Genomic DNA, 18,560 nt, shown 5'->3' on the forward strand with positions numbered 1-18,560 from the left:
CTAAACCTGTTTATCCACCTGAGAACATCAAAGGTTTCTTTGCGGTGTCAATCAGATAAAGCATATAAAGTATAGGACGCAGTCTTGCAATTGCAATGTAAAAGATGGCAGTGATTCTAGTTACTATTCACTGGCCTTCCATATCCCAGCAGAGTTGAACTGCCACCACTGTGTGCCTATATTGAGGCTTTTATTGTGTTGTGTCCACCTACATGTCTCGCTTCCTCTTTAGAACAATAAACATTGTCAAACGACAATGAGTGAGACTAATGTATCTTGTGAACAGTTACACAGGACCATAGAAATGAAAGTGTTTTTTATGAACTGTTCAAATGCTAGCTGTGTTAGAGGGACTTTCAGTCCAGCAGGGGAACTGACATACAAAACCAGTTCTGAGACTAGTGGGTAAAGATGAACCAGCAGGTGTGAACAAAGTGCTCGGGAGCCACAAACTGCCCCAGAGTGTGGTTCATGGCTACTGGGAAGGCTCTTCAAGGAAGTGGAATTTTTGTCTGGACATGAATTCTAAGTCAGTGAAAAAAAAGATGAGGGAAACAAATGGGAGAGCCATTCTTTAGTGAGAATAAAGAGAAACTTTAAAATTGGGTCAGTCGGAAGCAGGGTGATGTTCCTAAACAAAAAATAAGAAAATAAGAAAATAAAATTTTAAAATGAGATCAGGAGTAGGGGCTAGTGTTGATGAGACTAATTGAATCAGTTGCCAGGACTCTTGGGATGAGGCTTCCCAAAGCCTCATGGAAAGGTCATTGAGGACAAGGCCAGGAGGTTGAGAAGGGGACGGGACACAACTGACAGGGCAGTGAAGAGATCTGGGCACACAGAGGCCTGGGAATAGCAATAAAACGACTGGCGAGGCCTCTGCATGACCTGGGCGAGGGGGTGGGTGAGTGGTGTGAGACAATTGATCGATGTAGCCACAGATATAAAAGGACGGGTTTAACAGAGTTATTACCAACTAACATGAGATTAGCTACTAAGGGTTAAAGAACATAGAAATACATTTGGGAAAGGGCTCCTCACAAGGCTGAGATTAAATCTTGCTGGAGAGTGTGTGGCTGTAGCCACTGAGTGGCAGGAAGCTTTTGCTGGGTGCCACAAGCCAAAGCTGACAAGCAAGGAGCTCTCCATTGAGGTGACAGCAAAACGTGCTGGAGTGCAGTTGAACTCACTGGGAATATGGCTGGGGTTCCTACAAACTCACTGGGCAGCTGCTCACATGGGGTAAGGGGTGGGATGCTGCTGAAGCCCCTGGGATCCTGTGGGGGTGGTCACTGAACTCATCATGCCCTTGATCAGGGATGCCCAGGATGCCCTGTGTGCCCAGGAGTTGTCTCCCACCCACCCAGGCTCCACTTTCGCCTAGATGTGCATGGGTCACCCCTTCGTACTAAACAGGCAGTCTATACCACAAAGAATAACACAGTTTCCACAAATTCCACCTCTTAAGTATTTATTAGATACCTATTGTGTGCCCTCTCCCTGCTTTGTGTCCCTGCCCTGAGGGCCTCACAGCCAGGTCTCCTGAGAGCAGACTGAAGAGGAAGCTCAGTACTTCTCAGGCAGGCCAGCAGGTCGGAAGTGATTGGGGTCTTTGCCACTCCTGCCCCATTCATTGGCAGCCTGATCAGCCAGTGTGTCCTCCGCACCACGGCCCAGGAGTTTCTGGATATTCTCTCTGGCATCGCTGTAGTCCAGGCAGGCAAGAGGGAGATTAATCACCAGGCCAGTGAGCAACAGCCCACCCTCCCATTCTCCCTTGGAATGGGGGTTCCAAGGGAGGGCTCTGAGAGGAGCCCACAAAGGCCAAGGAAGGAGGGGTGAAAACACTGCCCCTGCCTGGACACCACCCCACTCAGCCAGGCTGGGCACCCCTAGGCTGGATGAACAGCACCCAGAGAGGGAGGGTGAGGAATCACTCGCTCCTACCATCACTCAGACCCTCACACTGAGCACAGAGGCAGAGAGAGGGCAAGAGGAGGAGGGTCTGCAGCCTCTAACTTCTCTACAAGGAGCTCGCCTCCCTCCTGATTGTCCAAGGCAGGCAAGCTCTGCTCACCCAGCCCTGGCATCCCAGGAACTCCAGTTACCTGATCACTTCTGCGGCCCAGACACCCCCAGGTCCCCGTTGGGCAGCATCATAGTTCCCCCTAGCATGGAAGTATTTGTCTGCATTTATGTAATTGGCTTCTTTCATGTCAGAGTAGGCTCTCCACATGTCCCGAGCCCCTGGAAAGGAAAGGCAAGGCAGAAGGGACATCAGGAGAACATGAAGAATCCAACAACACCTTAGAGGGGAATGATAGAAGGACAAATCTTCCACTGACTTCAAGCTTTCAGCCTGCGATCGTAGCAGCCTTGGATACCGTGGGTTGAGAAGCCCATTCCTTTATCCTAGTTGGCTTCTCCAGGTCCCCTGGTGAAGAGCCACTGCTATAGAATGAAGCTGTCCGTGATAAGATCCAGGAGTGTATAGGAATGAGGTGGTGACATGAAATACTGATGCTGAGAAAGGTGGCAGACACAGAGCACCTCCGCCCTGACTGCTAAAGTATGTATTCTTTTTTTTTAGACGGAGTCTCACTCTGTCGCCCAGGCTGGAGTGTAGTGGTGCTATCTCAGCTCACTGCATCCTCCACCTCCCGGGTTCAAGAGATTCTCCTGCCTCAGCCTCCTGAGTAGAAGAGATTACAGGCATGTGCCACTACACCTGGCTAATTTTTGTATTTTCAGTAGAGATGGGGATTTCACCATGTCGGTCAGGCTGGTCTTGAGCTCCTGACCTCGTGATCCCCCGCCTTGACCTCCCAAAGTGCCAGGATTTCAGGCGTGAGCCACTGCACCCGGACCTAAAGTATATATTCTTACAAATGGGATACACGTCATTGTGACCTGAGTCCCACTGACTGCTAGGAGCATAAAAGTCCCTAAACACTTTCTCAGTAGGCTGTGCTGATGCTGTGGGTTGCTTGAGGAAGTAATAGAGCAGTGGTGCTCGGCCTTGGCTGCACTTTCTTTTTTTGTTTTTTTAGACGGAGTCTCGCTCTGTCACCCAGGCTGGAGCACACTGGCGCGATCTAACTCACTACAACCTCTGCTTCCCGGGTTCAAGTGATTCTCCTGCTTCAGCCTCCCGAGTAGCTGGGATTACAGGTGCCTGCCACCACGCCTGGCTACATTTTACTGTTTTTAGTAGAGACAGGGTTTCACCATGTTGGCCAGGCTGCTCAGAAACTCATGACCTCAAGTGATTCATCCACCTTGGCCTCCCAAAGTGCTGGAATTACAGGTGTGAGCCTTGGCTGCACTCTCTAATCACCCAGAGAGAAACTGAAAGTCCCAATGCCCAGGCCACACCCCAGGCCAGTTTCTGCAGACTCTGTTGGAGAGTTGCAGGCATGGGTAGTTCAGGTGATGCCAAGGCGTGCCTGAGATTCATAACCATCAAGCTCTAGGAGCTGGTCAGTGATGCGTCTACCTGGCAAGAGCTCTGACCTCAAGCACAGCTGGGCTCAAACCTCTGCTCTGCCACCTGCTGACTGGCAGTAAGTCCCTGGGCAGTGGTCTCAGCTGCTCTAACCTTCTCACCTTCAAAGAGGGGAAGATGCCTGCCTCACAAAATGCTCTGATCCTTGTGGGAGTTTGATGCACGTCAGTTCCCATCTCCTGTCAAGAAGGCTGGAGAAGGAATGGAAATGGAACAAACCTGGAAGGGAGACCCTGACAGAGCGAGGCTAAAGAGCCCTGTACATTATCCAACTAGGAAAGCAAAGGAGGAAGGAGAAAGAAGACACAAGGGTCAACAGCCTTAGTCATGCTCTTATGAGATTTATGCTGAGGGACATTTTATACCAATCGCAGGCCTTATTTTGCATCTTCTACTCAAAACAAACAGCTCAGCTGCTCCTGGAAAGGATGATTGTTCTTTCTCTGAGTAACTGACTGACTCTGTAAGCTGTTGAGCAGCTCCCCAGACACCCAGCACATCCTGCACATTGGGCACCACAACCTAAGGCAGCGGCTCAAACCTTAAGAAAGCACAAAAATACCCCGTGTGCGTTGTTACTGGATCTCCCGTCCCTTACGGCTCAGGAGATGTGTTTTTGATACACCTTGCAGCGGCTTCTGAAACGTGATCCATCCGCTGAACACACCGAGAAGCTGCACTACGGGGAAAGAAGATATTCCCAGCAGCTCTGAAAGACCCGAGATGGGCAATCCCGCAAAGCCCAGTTCATGACAGGCCTTAGCAACGCAGACACTAGCAACTCTGTGGTTCAAAAGCAGCCTTCCGAAAGCATCATTTCCCCCATTTGATCAGGTCCAGGATGATGCTTCTCTTCAGAAATCCTGCATACCTTCTGAAGCCTTACCGTCATAAGCCTCACCAAGGAAGGAAAACCAGCTTCGGCTGTTGACACCCAGGACCAAGGAGCAGAAAACCAGGCCCGTGAGAAGCTTCATGGTGCTGAAATGAAAGGAGAAGTCAGGCAGTCGCCCACAAGAGTGGCACAGCTTTCCTTGGGACTCATATTCCAACAAGAGCCTGGTTATTTCCACTGGATCTTATTAGAATTTTAGTGGCTCATCTAGGAAACCTTGCAGCAGGACCTCACTCAGAGCCAGAAGCCCTTGGTTCTGAACCCATCAGCCCTAAAGCCTGACTGTGTAAGAGGATGCCAACGTGGCATTGATGGAGGAAGGCGGGAGTTACGACCAGACTGTCACTCCCTCAAGTAGCCTATAATTCCCCACAACGCATTTACCGTGTGTTCCCTCTGCCCAGCACAGAACTCAACATGGGATAAACACAAAGTAAGATCACAATTTTTTATTCTTAAAGCTTTTAGCACCTGGTATTCCCAGGTGGTCTCCCATCCAAGTACTACCAGGCCGACCCTGCTTACCTCCCTAGATCAGAGGAGATAAGACACCTTCAAAATGGTCTGGCTGTAGGCCCCAGGATAACTATTTTTTAAAGGAAATGACAATCTTGTTGGGAAAGAGAAAACAGAGTAAGTTTTAAAGTCACTCCTTGGCATACTCCTCACCTGATCTATGCTGGAGCTGAGCTGCGGGTCCCTGTCTGCCAGGGAGAGGTGGCTGCTATTTATGCTGAGCCTTCCCTGTTGGGCTCTTGGGAGGGAAGAAAAGCTGGATGTGGTTCCTGGGGAAAGTCCCTGCAGGTCATTTCCCCTACAAGACTGTCTAAGACAAGTTCCTGGACGCCAGTGGTTTCTTCATCCCAGGTCATTTATCCCAGTTGTGCAACCTGTGGGAACAAGATAGGTTTGCTGTGCATGGCAGCTGTCAGGGCAGGAGACCAGCTCTGCTCCTCAGCATTGAGGGGGCTGAAGCTGCAGAGTTGAGAGTGGGAGCCCCGTGATGGCGGCACCTGCGCTGCTGGAAGGCGTGGAGTGAGGGCGGCTTTGAAGCCAGCTCCTGACTGTACTGTCATTTCCTCCGGATGGGCTCTGCTGGGCCACATGGCAGATGCCTCTGAAATCAAGTCCCTCTGAGTTCATATCTAAAGCTTCAAAGCTGACAGACTAAGTCCAGCACAGTGGCTCACTCCTGTAATCCCAATGCTTTTGGAGGCCACGGCAGTAGGATCACTTGGGGTCAAGAGTTTAAGATCAGTCTGTGCAAAATCGTAAGACCTTGTCACTACAAAAAATAAAAATAAATGGACCGGCTGTGGTAGTGTGCAGCTGTAATCCCAGCTACTCAAGAGGATGAAACGGAAGGATTGCTGGAGACCCAGGAGGTCAAGGCTGCAGTGAGCTGTAATGCCGCTACACTCCAGCCTGGGTGACAGAGCAAGATCGTGTCTCTAAATCAAAACAAAATAAAACTGGCAGCCTAGCCCTGCCATGTCTCATGTGTGCCCTGGAAGGCTCCTTCCACCCCTCAGTCTAGATATCCCGAGATTTACCTCCTCGGCACAGAAAAGCCCTGCTCAGCTGGCCTAGTCAATTAGGAAATTAGGAAGGAAGAAAGGATGTGTCAGTACCAGAGCCCAGCAGGGCTGAGGCCAGGACATGCAGAGAGGCTGGTGGACATAGCAGCAACTGTGGTTTCTTCTTCTCTCGCTCATTTTCACTCTTTCATTTTTTTCCTTCCTTCTTCTCTCTTTCTCCTTCCTTCTTCTCTCTCTTTTTCTTCCTTCCTTCCTCCTTCCCTCCCTCTCTCTTTCTCCTTCCTTCCTCTCCCTTCCTTCCTTCCCTCCCTCCTTCCTTTCTTCCTTCCTTCCTTTCTGCCTCTCTTCCTTCTTCTCTCTTTCTCCTTCCTTCCTTCCTCTCTCTTTCTTTCTCTCTCTTTCTTTCCTCTTTTCTTTTCTTTCTTTCACACCTGGTATTCCCAGGTAGTCTCCCATCCAAGTACTACCAGGCTCAACCCTGCTTACCTCCCTAGATCAGAGGAGATAAGGCACCTTCAGAATTCTATGAATATAGGCCTCAGGATAACTACTTTTTAAAGGAAATGACAATCTTGTTGGGAAAGAGAAAACAGTAAGTTTAAAAAACACTCCTTGGCCTACTCCTCACCTGATCTTCCTTTCTTTTCTCCCCTCCCCTCCCCAGCCATCCCCTCCCCTCCCCTCCCCTCCCCTCCCCTCCCCTCCCCTCCCCTCCCCTCCCCTCCCCTCCCCTCTCCTCTCCTCTCCTCTCCTCTCCTCTCCTCTCCTCTCCTCTCCTCTCCTCTCCTCTCCTCTCGTCCCCTCTTCTTTCAAGACAGGGTCTTGCTCTGTTGCCTGGACTGGAGTGCAGTGGCGTGATCATGGCTCACTGCAGCCTCAGCCTCCCAGGTTTAAGTGATCCTTGCATCTCAACCTCCCAAGTAGCTGGGACTACAGTTGTTTGCCAACATGTCTGGGTAATTGTAAAAATTTTTAGTACATTGGGAGTCTCACCATGTTGCCCAGGCTGGTCTCAGATTCCTAACCTGCAGTCCTCTTGCCTTGGACTCCCAAAGTGCTAAGATTATAGGCGTGAGCTACCATGCCCAGCCAGAAAGTTCATATCTGATTGCTTCTATTTTTCGATGAAATAGGAAGCAAACTTGTCAACTGAGAAAAGAATGAACGAGGAGTTGTGGGAAGTTTCAGAAGAGAAGAGAAGTAAAAAGTGATCATCTAGGAGAGGAAGAATATGACTGAACTTGAGAAAGGTAGTGGATTGTACGGTAGCTCAAGGTTAACGACCATGAATTTAAAGTGAGACTAGTCATAGCAGTTGTACTTTTTTTCTGATCACATTCAGCTGCCAAGGTTCAGACTTTTAGCAAGTGGCAAATTGAATATCACTGTGCAATAAATGCTTGTTGAATTGTATGACTGAATACATGCAAAAGTCAAAGGAGGAGGATTCATTTAAAGATGAGGGAGAGTTACAGGGCACAGGGAGAATGTTAACAGAGAGAGTGACTGAGAGTAAAAGATAGGGCACAGCATAGACTTTGATGACCAAGGGCCCACAGGACCACTGGGGATAGGGTTGCCCAGAGTGTAGCTGGAGCAGGTCTTCCTCTGAGACAGGCAGGAGAGGAGAGATAACAAGGAAGATGCATTTTGAGATGAAGGACAGAGATCCTGAGGGAAACCAGCAGGCCCTTTCCTTTACCAGTCATAGGACTCATTGCTCTCCACCTGTTTGCATTTCTGAGTTTGACCCAGACTGCACAAAACACAGGGATGGGAACCTTGTCAGCCTTATTGACAGATAACTGTTGTCTCTTTTACACCAAACACAGCACCTCACCTGTAGCAGGTTCTCGGTCACTTTTATTGATTGAAAGAGTCAGTGCATGAGTGAAGTAGAAGTCATCTGCAATAGATTGACAGGTTGAAGGTTAAGAAAAATGGAAAAGCTTTGGAACAATGATGTTTAGTATTAGTCATTTAGAGATGAACATGGACATTGTTAATATGCAATAAAGTCTCAGCCTACTTGAAATGTTTACATTAATTGTCAAAAAACATTCAGAAGGCAAACCCTTATCAGCTCTCTGCTGCTCCCAGAGAGATGTTATTAGGCATCATCTTCTGGGTATGATGGCTTCTTAACTGGCTTCCACATTTCCACCTTTGCCACCAACTAGTGTCTTTTCAATATAGCAGCCAGACTGTTACAACACAAGACAACTTCTATCACTCTCCACTCAAAACTCTCCAGAGGATTCCACTTCCACTTATAGTTGAAGTCAAGTCCTTATAATGGTTTTCAAACTTTACTCAAACTGTCCTAGCTCCTTCCTCTCGTAACTCATCATCCAGTTCTCTCCTCTTGCTCATTTTGCTCCAGCCACACTGGTCTCCAAACTCCCAGGCACATCTTACCCTACGGGCCTTGGATTAGCTGTTCCTTTCCTCTGGAGCATTCTTTTCCCAGATATTTGCATATCAGGGCTTTGAGGGGGCCATGATCCGGGAATCCAGTATACTGGAAGGTTCAACAATATAGTTATTGTCAATAAGAGTATTGGTGGTGAATATGTTGGAAAGAGGGCTGTGAATGAACCGTGAAAATTTTCCGTGAAGATGGGAGAGGACTGGAGAGTTTTGTCAACAAATACAATAAAGAGATACTTTGTCTCCAAATATCACTAAGCAGATTGTCTACACAGAAGCTTCTAGTGGGTATTTCTAGGCTGGGCACGGTGGCTCACAACTGTAATCCCAACACTTTTGGAGGCGGAGGCGGAGGATGGGTTAAGGTCAGGAGTTTGAGACCAGTCTGAGTAACATAGCGAGACTCCATTTCTACAAAAAATTAACAGTTAGCTGGGCATGGTGGCACGCTCCTGTTGTCCTCACTACTTGGGAGGCTGAGGTGGGAGGATCACTTGAGCCCAGGAGTTTGAGGTTACAATGAGCTATGATTGCACCGTTGCACTCCAGCCTGGCAACAGAGCAAGACTCTGTCTCAAAAAAAAAAAAAAAAAAAAAAAAAAAAAAAAAAAAAAATACAGATTCCTAATCCATAATTTTGGAGGTCTCGGTCTCAGTTCAGCGAGTTGGGGGTGATCTTCAGGAATCAGTGTTTGAAAATCTTCCTGTTTGGAAATCACTTGTGTAGATAACATTAGTAAGACTGGAGGGAAGGTGGTAATGAATTTATCAGGCACTTCAAAGAAGACACATCACAGAGAACTGGGGGTGAAGAATAGAGAAATGGTCATGGAGAGCAAAGAGGACAAGGACTCCTCTTTCCCATTCTGTTGTCTAGGAGGAATTGCAGGAGGCAGACCCCGTGGGTAAAGATGAGAATAAAGTGAAATCAACACGGGAAAGACAGGTTTCAGGTTTTTGTAATGGGAAGGAAACAGGCGGAGATAAAGGGGCATCCTCGCTGCAGACCCTTCTTTTGAGGAACTCACTGGAAGGTAGTAGAAGAAGGGTGGGCAGACTGTAGGGAGAGGTGAGGCTGACTCTGACTCTTAGGGAAATTAGTTGATGTGACGTGAAAGCAGGGAGATAAGAAGGGTAAAGGACATGGCGGTTGAGCGTGCTGGTTAGTGACAGCAGATTGGGATTCTTTATTGCTTTCGGGCTCAGTGTGGGGTGCTGTGCTGTGGGGGGCTGATACTTATGAGCCAGTGGAACTACTCCCCAAAGGTCAAGTGGACTAAAATAAAAACAGTGAGGATGACTTTCTGATCTTCTCCCAACTGTGCTGAACTCCTGAAGAGAATGAAAGTTAGCAGAAGTTCTGGAGAGAATGAAGGGACAAGGGAGGAGGGGAAGGAAAGAGTGGCTAGTGAAGGTGGAAAAGGAGTACTTTCAGCACATGCTTAATCTGAGGACATTTATCAGCAAGAAACTCATTTTTAAAGCTGACACACAGTATTGAAACTTGGAGGCCACAGGCCTCGCAGGCCGGGTCTTCTACTTTTTGAGATCTCTAATTACTGGATCCAAGCTTTCTCCCTGGGAAAGGGTAATTTGTTTGTTCATGAATTCATTTTTTATAGAGTCACAGCCAGTCCCTTCTTTCTAACATGTACACCGTATCTTCTAGGCACGACTGTCTTTTAACATTAAGAAAAACTCTGCCTCCAAACTCCTATCAGATGGAGAAGCTGCAGAGAAGATAAATGGCTCATTGAAGGACCAGAATGCAGGACACTCATGATACCTTGGCCAGTGCTCTTTCTTCTCCACTTCCTTGCCTCCATCCCTTAACAAATGTTCTTTTCTGGGAACTTGAAAAGATGATGAGTGGTTTATGGTAATTCCAGGTTGGATTATTTGGTTTGGGAGAATGCCATTGGTCACAGCAATCTCAGCTCCTGGCAGCAGAAACCTGAACTTTGTCTCCATCCCATTTTGCCATGCTTATCTCTAACAGAAAGTCCTGTTACAAAACACCAGAATACCTTTCCAGTAGAGGTTGTGACACTGAGTTCCCATCACAGATCCTAAAACCCAGCCACCTAGACTTGGAAGCAGTATGACTAGAAGTTAAGAGCCAAGCCCTGGATTCAGACAGACCTGGTATGACCTTGCCTCTGCCATATACTGATACTGTGGAATAGCATTTAATGACCTGGAGAAGTATGGACAATCTCTTAAGGGAAAGAGTGAAATAGAATATGATCCCATTTTTGTTCAAAGACGTGTTCCCATGATGAAACACAACCTAGAAAGTTTTACATCAACTGGTATCTGTGTTTCTAGGTAGTGGGAACAGCTTGTGTTATTCTAGGTTTTTAGAATTTTTTACAATGACATGTTCATTCATTTATTGATTCATCATCAATCATCCATTCACTCATCAAGTTCCTTCTATGCAGCAGATACTACAATAGACATTGGGCATACAATGAGGGGAGATGGTGGCTAACCAGGTCTAGGCTGTGCCTCCATGAAAAAGAGACTTATAATTGGGGAAAACTGGTTATCCATGTGTAGACACAAAGCTTATACTTATAATAAATCAGTAAGATTCCAATAAATAAATGGGAAAGAATTATGTGTACAAAAAGTATAATGAAAGAAAAGAGAAAGCAAGGGGTGTCACTAACCATTCTAAGATTATTTCTCCCAAAGAACAATAGTCCCCCAGTACTAACATCATTGCTCATTCCTACCCTGTCTTATTAAAATAAATGAAATCAGAAATGGCTCAGCTGTCAAAAGGTCTCCTGCCACTTTACAGAAGTAAAGCCAGGCCAGATTACCGGGACGGCAGGAGAAAAGATTCCCTCCTGTTTCTTCCACTTAGCAAGTGAATCACCAGGAACACAAAAGGACCAACTTTCTAATTAAGGGGTGGACTCTTAATTGTGTTTGCTGTGTGTCCCTCCTCACAAAGCCCACACCCTCTGATGGAGAGAGAACCCTTTCCTCCTGGCTCGGAGTTTCGAAGTTGCATTCTTTAGGCACCAGAATCCAAACCTGTCTGCGTTGAGTTCTGTGTCTCTTGCCCTATAGATTGTTGGCTGAGGCTCACGCCTCTCTGAAGCCTGCTGGCCTCTAACTGATGAATGAATCGGGTCATGTGAAGGACTCGCAGGGGGAGCATGTTGGGATTTGGTCACTAGCCCACTGTCGGCAACAGTCAGAGCCACTCTCAGAGTCTGGAACTGGTATTGCCAAAGGACAACAGAACTCTGCATTCTGTTTAAAAATATTACACTTTATTCCTTTTAAACATTTGCAAAAGGGAGTAATAAATTATAGGCGGGTGGATCACCTGAGGTCAGGAGTTCGAGACAAGCCTGGCCAGCATGGTGAAACTCCGTCCCTACTAAAAATACAAAACGTTAGCTGGCGTTGTGGTAGGTGCCTGTAATCCCAGCTACTTGGGGGACTGAGGCAGGAGAATCGCTTGAACCTGGGAGATAGAGGTTGCAGTGAGCCGAGATCGCGCCACTGCACTTCAGCCTGGGCAACAACAGTGAAACGCCGTCTGAAAAAAAAAAAAAAAAGACATCCCAAAACCCCAAATCTCTTATGGAATTGTATAGTATTTATGAAACTAATAACTCATTTGAGAAGGGGAAAATTGGTCTTAAAATTCCAATAATTCTTAAGTTTTGTTTCAATTTCAAGTAATTTATAGGTATGTCTTAGAAATCATCATTAAGGCCAGGTGTGGTGGCTCACGCCTGTAATTCCAGCACTTTGGGAGGCTGAGGCGGGTGGATCACGAGGTCAGGAGATTGAGACCATCTTGACTAACATGGTGAAACCCCGCCTCTATTAAAAATACAAAAAAAAAATTAGCCGGGTGTGGTGGTGGGCGCCTGTAGTCCCAGCTACTTTGGAGGCTGAGGCAGGAGAATGGTGTGAACCCAAGAGGCAGAGCTTGCAGTGAGCCGAGATCGTGCCTCTGCACTCCAGCCTGGGAGACAGGGCGAGACTCCGTCTCAAAAAAAAAAAAAAAAAAAGAAAAGAAAAGAAATCATCATTAAACCCATTAAACCTTCTGTACCAGTTAGGCTATTCAAATATCTACATCTTTAAACATGGATAGCAATTTTGAAAAATAGAGAAGTTTTCAGTTTAGATGAACAATGAAATATTTTGTCAAAAATACTCCTTTTCCTTTCACATTAATTGTCAGGAAAATCCAACATAGGAAATTTACTACTTATGACTGAACAACATCAAATTTGTAGATTTACCAGAAAGCCTGTCTCAATCTGATTAGTTAGCAAAACAGGGAGTCCTGTTTAGTTCTCCTAAACATTTTGTAACTCCCTGGTTTCTCTTACCTTCAGAGAGATGTGATTTACAACACAGTGGTTCAATAAACAAAAGGTACTTTCAGATCCAAGTGATTCGCCTTCCAATTTCCCATTAATTAAAGATGATTCTGTGCGTAAATGGAGACACAGGTCTCTTGACACGTAGCCTTTTTCCATAACCCCAGTACTGTATCTTCCTTGTCAGACCTGCTGGGTGGGCACATTTCCCAGAGACAGGGTCCTCCACCTCTCTGGAGCCCCCAACCTTATTTGGGAACTCAGGCTCACTACATTTATGCCCAGGTATGGGGAACTCACAGCCAGGAGACCTAACCCCAGCAGATCTTACAAGAGGAGCTGGGGTACATACCACTCATAGACAGACTGAGGATAAGGATGACTTGAGCCCCTGCTTGGCATACCTTTCCTTCTTGGCACATAGATGTGTTCACCTCCAGGCCTAGCACAACTGGGAAAGGCCTAGAATTACTAGGCATTAGGACCAGCGAAAGGTTTCGGAGTCAAGGAAGAATTGAGCTTATGGCCTCCCGTGGTCCAGCTGGATATAATGTGTCCCAAATCTGTTCCCTAACTTCCACCAGGACTGCCCATTTCCCCAACTCTAATGTAGGATTCTTTTTTTTTTTTGAGACAGAGTCTCTCTGTGTTGCCCAGGCTGGAGTGCAGTGGCCGGATCTCAGCTCACTGCAAGCTCTACCTCCCGGGTTCACGCCATTCTCCTGCCTCAGCCTCCCGAGTAGCTGGGACTACAGGCACCCACCACCACACCCAGCTAATTTTTTTTTGTATTTTTAGTAGAGACGGGGTTTCACCATGTTAGCCAGGATGGTCTCGATCTCCTGACCTCGTGATCCACCCGCCTCAGCCTCCCAACGTGCTGGGATTACAGGCGTGAGCCACTGTGCCTGGCCTAATGGGGGATTCTTTAGACTGTAGGGAGTCATTAGGGAAGGAAATGCTTTGTGTTTGCTCAGGCATTCATTCCAGCCCCATCCCATCTGCAATGAGAGACTCGTAAGCTCCAAATCCTGACTTTCCTTAATGCCTCAGGTCCAGTGTCCTATCTGCCTCTCTACTAGCACTCCCGCTTTGCTGCCTCAAGATGCTTCCCTCCCATTGATGATGTGTGAGTATTTCTGTTGTTGGTTTTTCATATCTTTTTCCATCTTTTTTTTCTTTTTCTTTTTCTTTTTATGGAGACAGGGTCTCATTCTGTCACCCAGGCTGGAGTGCAGTGGTGCAGTCTCAGCTCACGGCAACCTTGATCTCCCAGGCTCAAGCAATCCTCTTACCTCAGCTTCTCGAGTAGCTGGGGCTACAGGAGTACACCACAACACCCGGTTAATTTTTATAATTTTTGTAGAGATGCGGTTTCTGCGTGTTGGCCAGGCTAATCTCAAACTTCTGGGCTCAAGTGACCCACCCACCTTGGCCTCCCAAAGTGCTGGGATTATAGGCGTGAGCCACCGCTCCCAGCCCATTTACACATTTTAATTTAATTTGACTTTTATTAATTTTTTTGCAGCCCACAACAAGATGTCTTCATATTTTTCTTTTAAATTATTATTTCTTGGAGACAAGGTCTTGCTCTGTTGCTCAGGCTGGAGTGCAGTGGCGGGATTGTAGCTCACGGCAGCCTCTAACTCTTGGGCTCAAGTGATCCTCCCACCTCAGACTCTCAAGTAGTTAGGACCACAAGCATGAGCCACCATGCCTGCCCCCCACTATATATCTATATCTATATCTATATCTATATCTATATCTATATCTATATCTGTATCTATATATATGTTCAACATTTTTGACTTTCTCTTCTTGAAATACTTTTAATAAGAAGATTTCTGAGCTGGGCATGATGGTGGCTTATGTCTGTAATTGCAGCACTTTGGGAGGCCAAGGCAGGAGAGTCACTTGAGCCCAGGAGTTCAAGACCAGGCTTGGCAACATAAAGAGACTCTGTATCTACACAAAAATAAGAAAACTAGCTAGGCATGGTGGTGTGTGCCTGAAGTCCCAGCTACTCGGGAGGTTGAGATGAGAGAACTGCTTGAGCCCAGGAGTTTGAGGCTACAGTGAGTCATGATTACACCACTGTACTCCAGCTTGGGCAACAGAGTGAGACCCTATTTTTTTTTTTGCCTTAGAATATAGGTTTTATTATTAGTTAGGTATGGCAAGGCCAACAGCTCAGGAGATGACTGCCATTGAGAAGATAGCCTGTTACTCACAGTTCCCAAGAGAAGAGAGTGAACTATGCCACAGGGGACTGCACCAGGAAGCAAGTGGGGGTAAGTCAGAGAGCAGAGGAAGTAGGGGAGGTGTAGGAAGAATCCTTACTGTGTTTCTGCAGGAAGGAATGGCGTGGCAGCATACACAGGTTTAGGATTGGCTAGCATGAATAATTTCAATGGGTGCAGGGGCATGGAGGCTGTCCCTAGTTATTTGGGACGTGGTCTTTGAGTGATCAGGACAGGTGGATGGTGCCCCAGGATGTGAGAGCTCGATAAAGGAGGTGGGTGGGAGTGTGGACTCTGGATTGGTTGGCCTGCACATGGAGGGTGTGCTCCCATGAGAGTCATTTACTATCTCTAGGACTTGACTAGCTCTGAGAGAAATGGTCCCTCAGGGTCAGCAAGGGCCCAGATACCAAGCACCAAAAACACAGAATGAAAGGACATGATTAATACAACTTGCGAGGCACCCTTGGCATGGCTCAGGCATTCTGCTTAGACAAGCCAGGCTGTCTGAGAGTCTTGCCAGTGCATGTCTCATCCTTGGCTGACATGCTTTCCCTGGTCACTTTTGCAAGTCGGCTTCCCTACTTAAAACACCTCCAGTCTCCATCCAGTCTCCTGCTCCACAATTCCCACCTGGAGAGCAGTCCTCACTAAGTCCTCCATAGCCTGCCTGCATCCGTCCTGGGACATTTCATTCCTATGACTGTCCCCAGTGTGTCCCATCTGCTGTTCACACTCCTCTTTCCCAGGTGCCCGTTTCATACCTCATGCAACACTTCTGTCGCCTGGTGGCCTGAAGCACATGCGCATGGCGTGTCCTGGCACAGGTAGAGTAGGATCTGATGTCCATGGGCCCTCAGCATCTCCACCACATCTCATGAACCATTCCTTGCCTAGATACAGTCCAACATCACTCCGACATTTCCTGTGGGATGGTGGGGTGGGGTACACGCACTTCTCTGTGGGTCTCCATTGACAAACTTTACGCTTAGCACTTTACAGGAAATGGTTTCATTCAGGCCGGGAGTAAGGAGGTTCTGCAAAGCTGTGCAGCCCTACTTTCCTGGCGCCCACTTTGGACGTAACTGCTACTGCAAACAACTCTCGCTTCTTCTGCCCTCGAGACACCCTCTGCCCCAAAGACTGTGGCAGGGTTCCTAGTGGTCTCCTCACTTGTGGCAGATCCCTTGATTCCACATCTCAGAGACTAGTACATGTCCCCTCTTCACTCATGTCAGGGAAAAACTCTCAAACCGCTTTTTCCCTCTGCCCTCAAACAGCAACGATCATCAACACAGAAGATCTCGATAACCAAAGGTGTGGGGTTTTTCTCCCCACACACCAAGCAGGAGACACCAGGAGTGTCCTCAAATGCAGTTCCAACACTACCTACCTGGAGACAGTGTCAGATCCCACAGGTTGGGGGCTCAGTCCCTAAGGCCTCTCCCTCTTTCTCCCCAGTTGCAAGTCTGGGCCTCTGGACCTTCTGACTGACTGGCTTCAAGTTGGGGTTCCCATGACCCCCTTCTTGGGTTCATTTAATTTGCTGGAGTGACTCACATAACTCAGGGAAACATATTTGCTGGTTTATTATAAAGGATATTATGAAGGATACAGATGAAGAGATGTGGAAGGTGAGGTAAGGGGAAAGGGGCGTGGAGCTTTCATGTTCTCCCTGGGTGTGCCACTCTCCAAGAAGTGTTCACTGTCCAGATAGTGTTCAGCTATCTGGAAACTCTCTGAACCCTGTCCTTTTGGGTTCTTATGGAGGTTTCGTTACGTAGGCATGACTGACAACCATGCAGAAATGTGACTGGACAAAAAGCATGTGATACAAACCCAGCAAGGCTTGTCTGTTTGCCTCTCTGTGCAGCATTCCTTCCTCCAGGGTATGAGGCAAGGCCCTTTCTGGAATGAGACCCACAATCAAATTAGAGTCTTGCTTGGGGCAGGTGGAAGAAGGACAGGAGAAGGTAATAGACAGAGATTCTGTTTAATGAGGCCTACAGTGCCCAACAATATAACAAGGAGTTAGGATCCAGGAGCTGCAGATGGAAAGCAAAATATATGGCCGGCGCGATGGCTCACAACTGTAATCCCAGCACTTTGGGAGGCTGAGGCCGGTGGATCACCTGAGGTCAGGAGCTTGAGACCAGCCTGGCCAACATGGTGAAAACCCGTCTCTACTAAAAATACAAAAATTAGCCGGGTGTGGTGGTGGACACCTGTAATCCCAGCTACTCGGGAGGCTGAGGCACAAGAATCACTTGAACCCGGGAGGCAGAGGTTGCAGTGAGCAGAGAGTGCACGACTGCACTCCAGCCTGGGCAACAGAAAGAGACTCGGTCTCAAATAAAAGATATATATATATATACACACACAAAATAACACCACAACTTTTACTTTTTTAATTAACTTAACTTTTCATTGACTTAACTTTTCTTTTTTGTTTTGAGACGGAGTTTCGCTGTTGTTGCCCAGGCTGGAGTGCAATGGTGCAATCTCAGCTCACCGCAACCTCTGCCCCCTGGGTTCAAGCGATTCTCCTGCCTCAGCCTCCCAAGTAGCTGGGATTACAGGCATGCGCCACCACGCCCAGCTAATTTTGTATTTTTAGTAGAGACAGGGTTTCTCTAGATTGGTCAGGCTAGTCTCGAACTCCGAACCTCAGGTGATCCGCCTGCTTCAGCCCCCCCAAAGTGCTGGGATTACAGGCGTGAACCACTGCACCCGGCTGACTGAACTTTTCATAGATAACTTATTTATTATAAAGAATTAATTTGTTAGCTGGGTGTGGTGGCTCACACCTGTAATTTCAGCACTTTGGGAGGCCAACGCAGGTTTATTTACAATAAATACAAAAAGTATCTAGGCCTGGTGGTGTGCACCTGTAGTCCCAGCTACTTGGCAGGCTGAGGTGGGAGGTTCACCTGAGCTGGAGAGGTTGAGGTTTCAGTGAGCTGAGATTGTATCACTGCACTGCAGCCTGGGTGACAGAGGCAGACTTTGCCTTAAAACAAAAAAAAAGAAAGAAAGAAAGAAAGAAAGAGAGAAAGAAAGAAAGAAAGAAAGAAAGAAAGAAAGAAAGAGAGAGAGAGAGAGAGAGAGAGAGAGAGAGAAAAAGAAAGAAAAGAAGAAGAAAGAAAGAAAGAAAGAAAGAAAGAAGGAAAGAAAGAAAGAAAGAAAGAGAGAAAGAGAATTTGTTGCATTCCAGATAAAAATTCCAGTGGGAAATTTTGATTCACATTGCATTTAATTTATAAATAAATTTGGGAGAATTGGTATCTTTGCTAAGCTAAAATATAATCTCTGTGGACATGATGTGCCACTTTTTATCCTTTAACAGACTAAATTTTCTCTGTAAGAGGTTATTTCCTAGATAATATTTTTGGTACTACATTTTGCTATATTTTGTAACTGTTGTTGCAGAGAAATGCTATCAATTTTTAAAATTTCGCTATGAATACAGCAGCCTCACTGAATTCTCTTAGCAGTTCTAATAGTTTGCCATTTGATTCTGACAGGTTTTCTATGTAAAAGATGGTGTCATCTTGAAACAATGATCGTTACATTTCTTCTCTTTCACCTCTT

The 18,560-nt window shown here is 46.9% G+C and overlaps 2 protein-coding genes across 5 annotated transcripts in view; one reads left to right on the plus strand and one right to left on the minus strand.

Annotated features, from left to right (window-relative positions):
- Positions 1-18,560, plus strand: part of LOC105486977 (HPS5 biogenesis of lysosomal organelles complex 2 subunit 2) — a 73,942-nt gene that overhangs the window by 52,335 nt on the left and 3,047 nt on the right. The gene's annotated exons all lie outside the window — the stretch shown is intronic.
- On the minus strand, positions 1,455-5,167 carry LOC105486978 (amyloid protein A). 4 transcript variants are annotated; one of them, XM_011750203.3, is made up of 5 exons: positions 5,070-5,125; positions 4,926-4,986; positions 4,392-4,486; positions 2,109-2,247; positions 1,455-1,705 (listed from the first exon to the last, which is right to left on the minus strand). In XM_011750203.3, the coding sequence occupies exons 3-5, from the start codon at positions 4,480-4,482 to the stop codon at positions 1,567-1,569; spliced, it is 369 nt and encodes a 122-aa protein (XP_011748505.2). In that variant the 5' UTR covers positions 4,483-4,486; positions 4,926-4,986; positions 5,070-5,125; the 3' UTR covers positions 1,455-1,566. The 4 variants fall into 4 exon arrangements, with proteins under 4 accessions (XP_011748505.2, XP_011748506.2, XP_070931101.1 ...); XM_011750204.3 differs by lacking the exon at positions 4,926-4,986 and having other exon boundaries at positions 5,070-5,167; XM_071074999.1 differs by lacking the exon at positions 5,070-5,125 and having other exon boundaries at positions 1,476-1,705; positions 4,407-4,486; positions 4,926-5,063.

Source organism: Macaca nemestrina, chromosome 12, assembly GCF_043159975.1.
Source record: "Macaca nemestrina isolate mMacNem1 chromosome 12, mMacNem.hap1, whole genome shotgun sequence".
Lineage (NCBI taxonomy): Eukaryota > Metazoa > Chordata > Mammalia > Primates > Cercopithecidae > Macaca > Macaca nemestrina.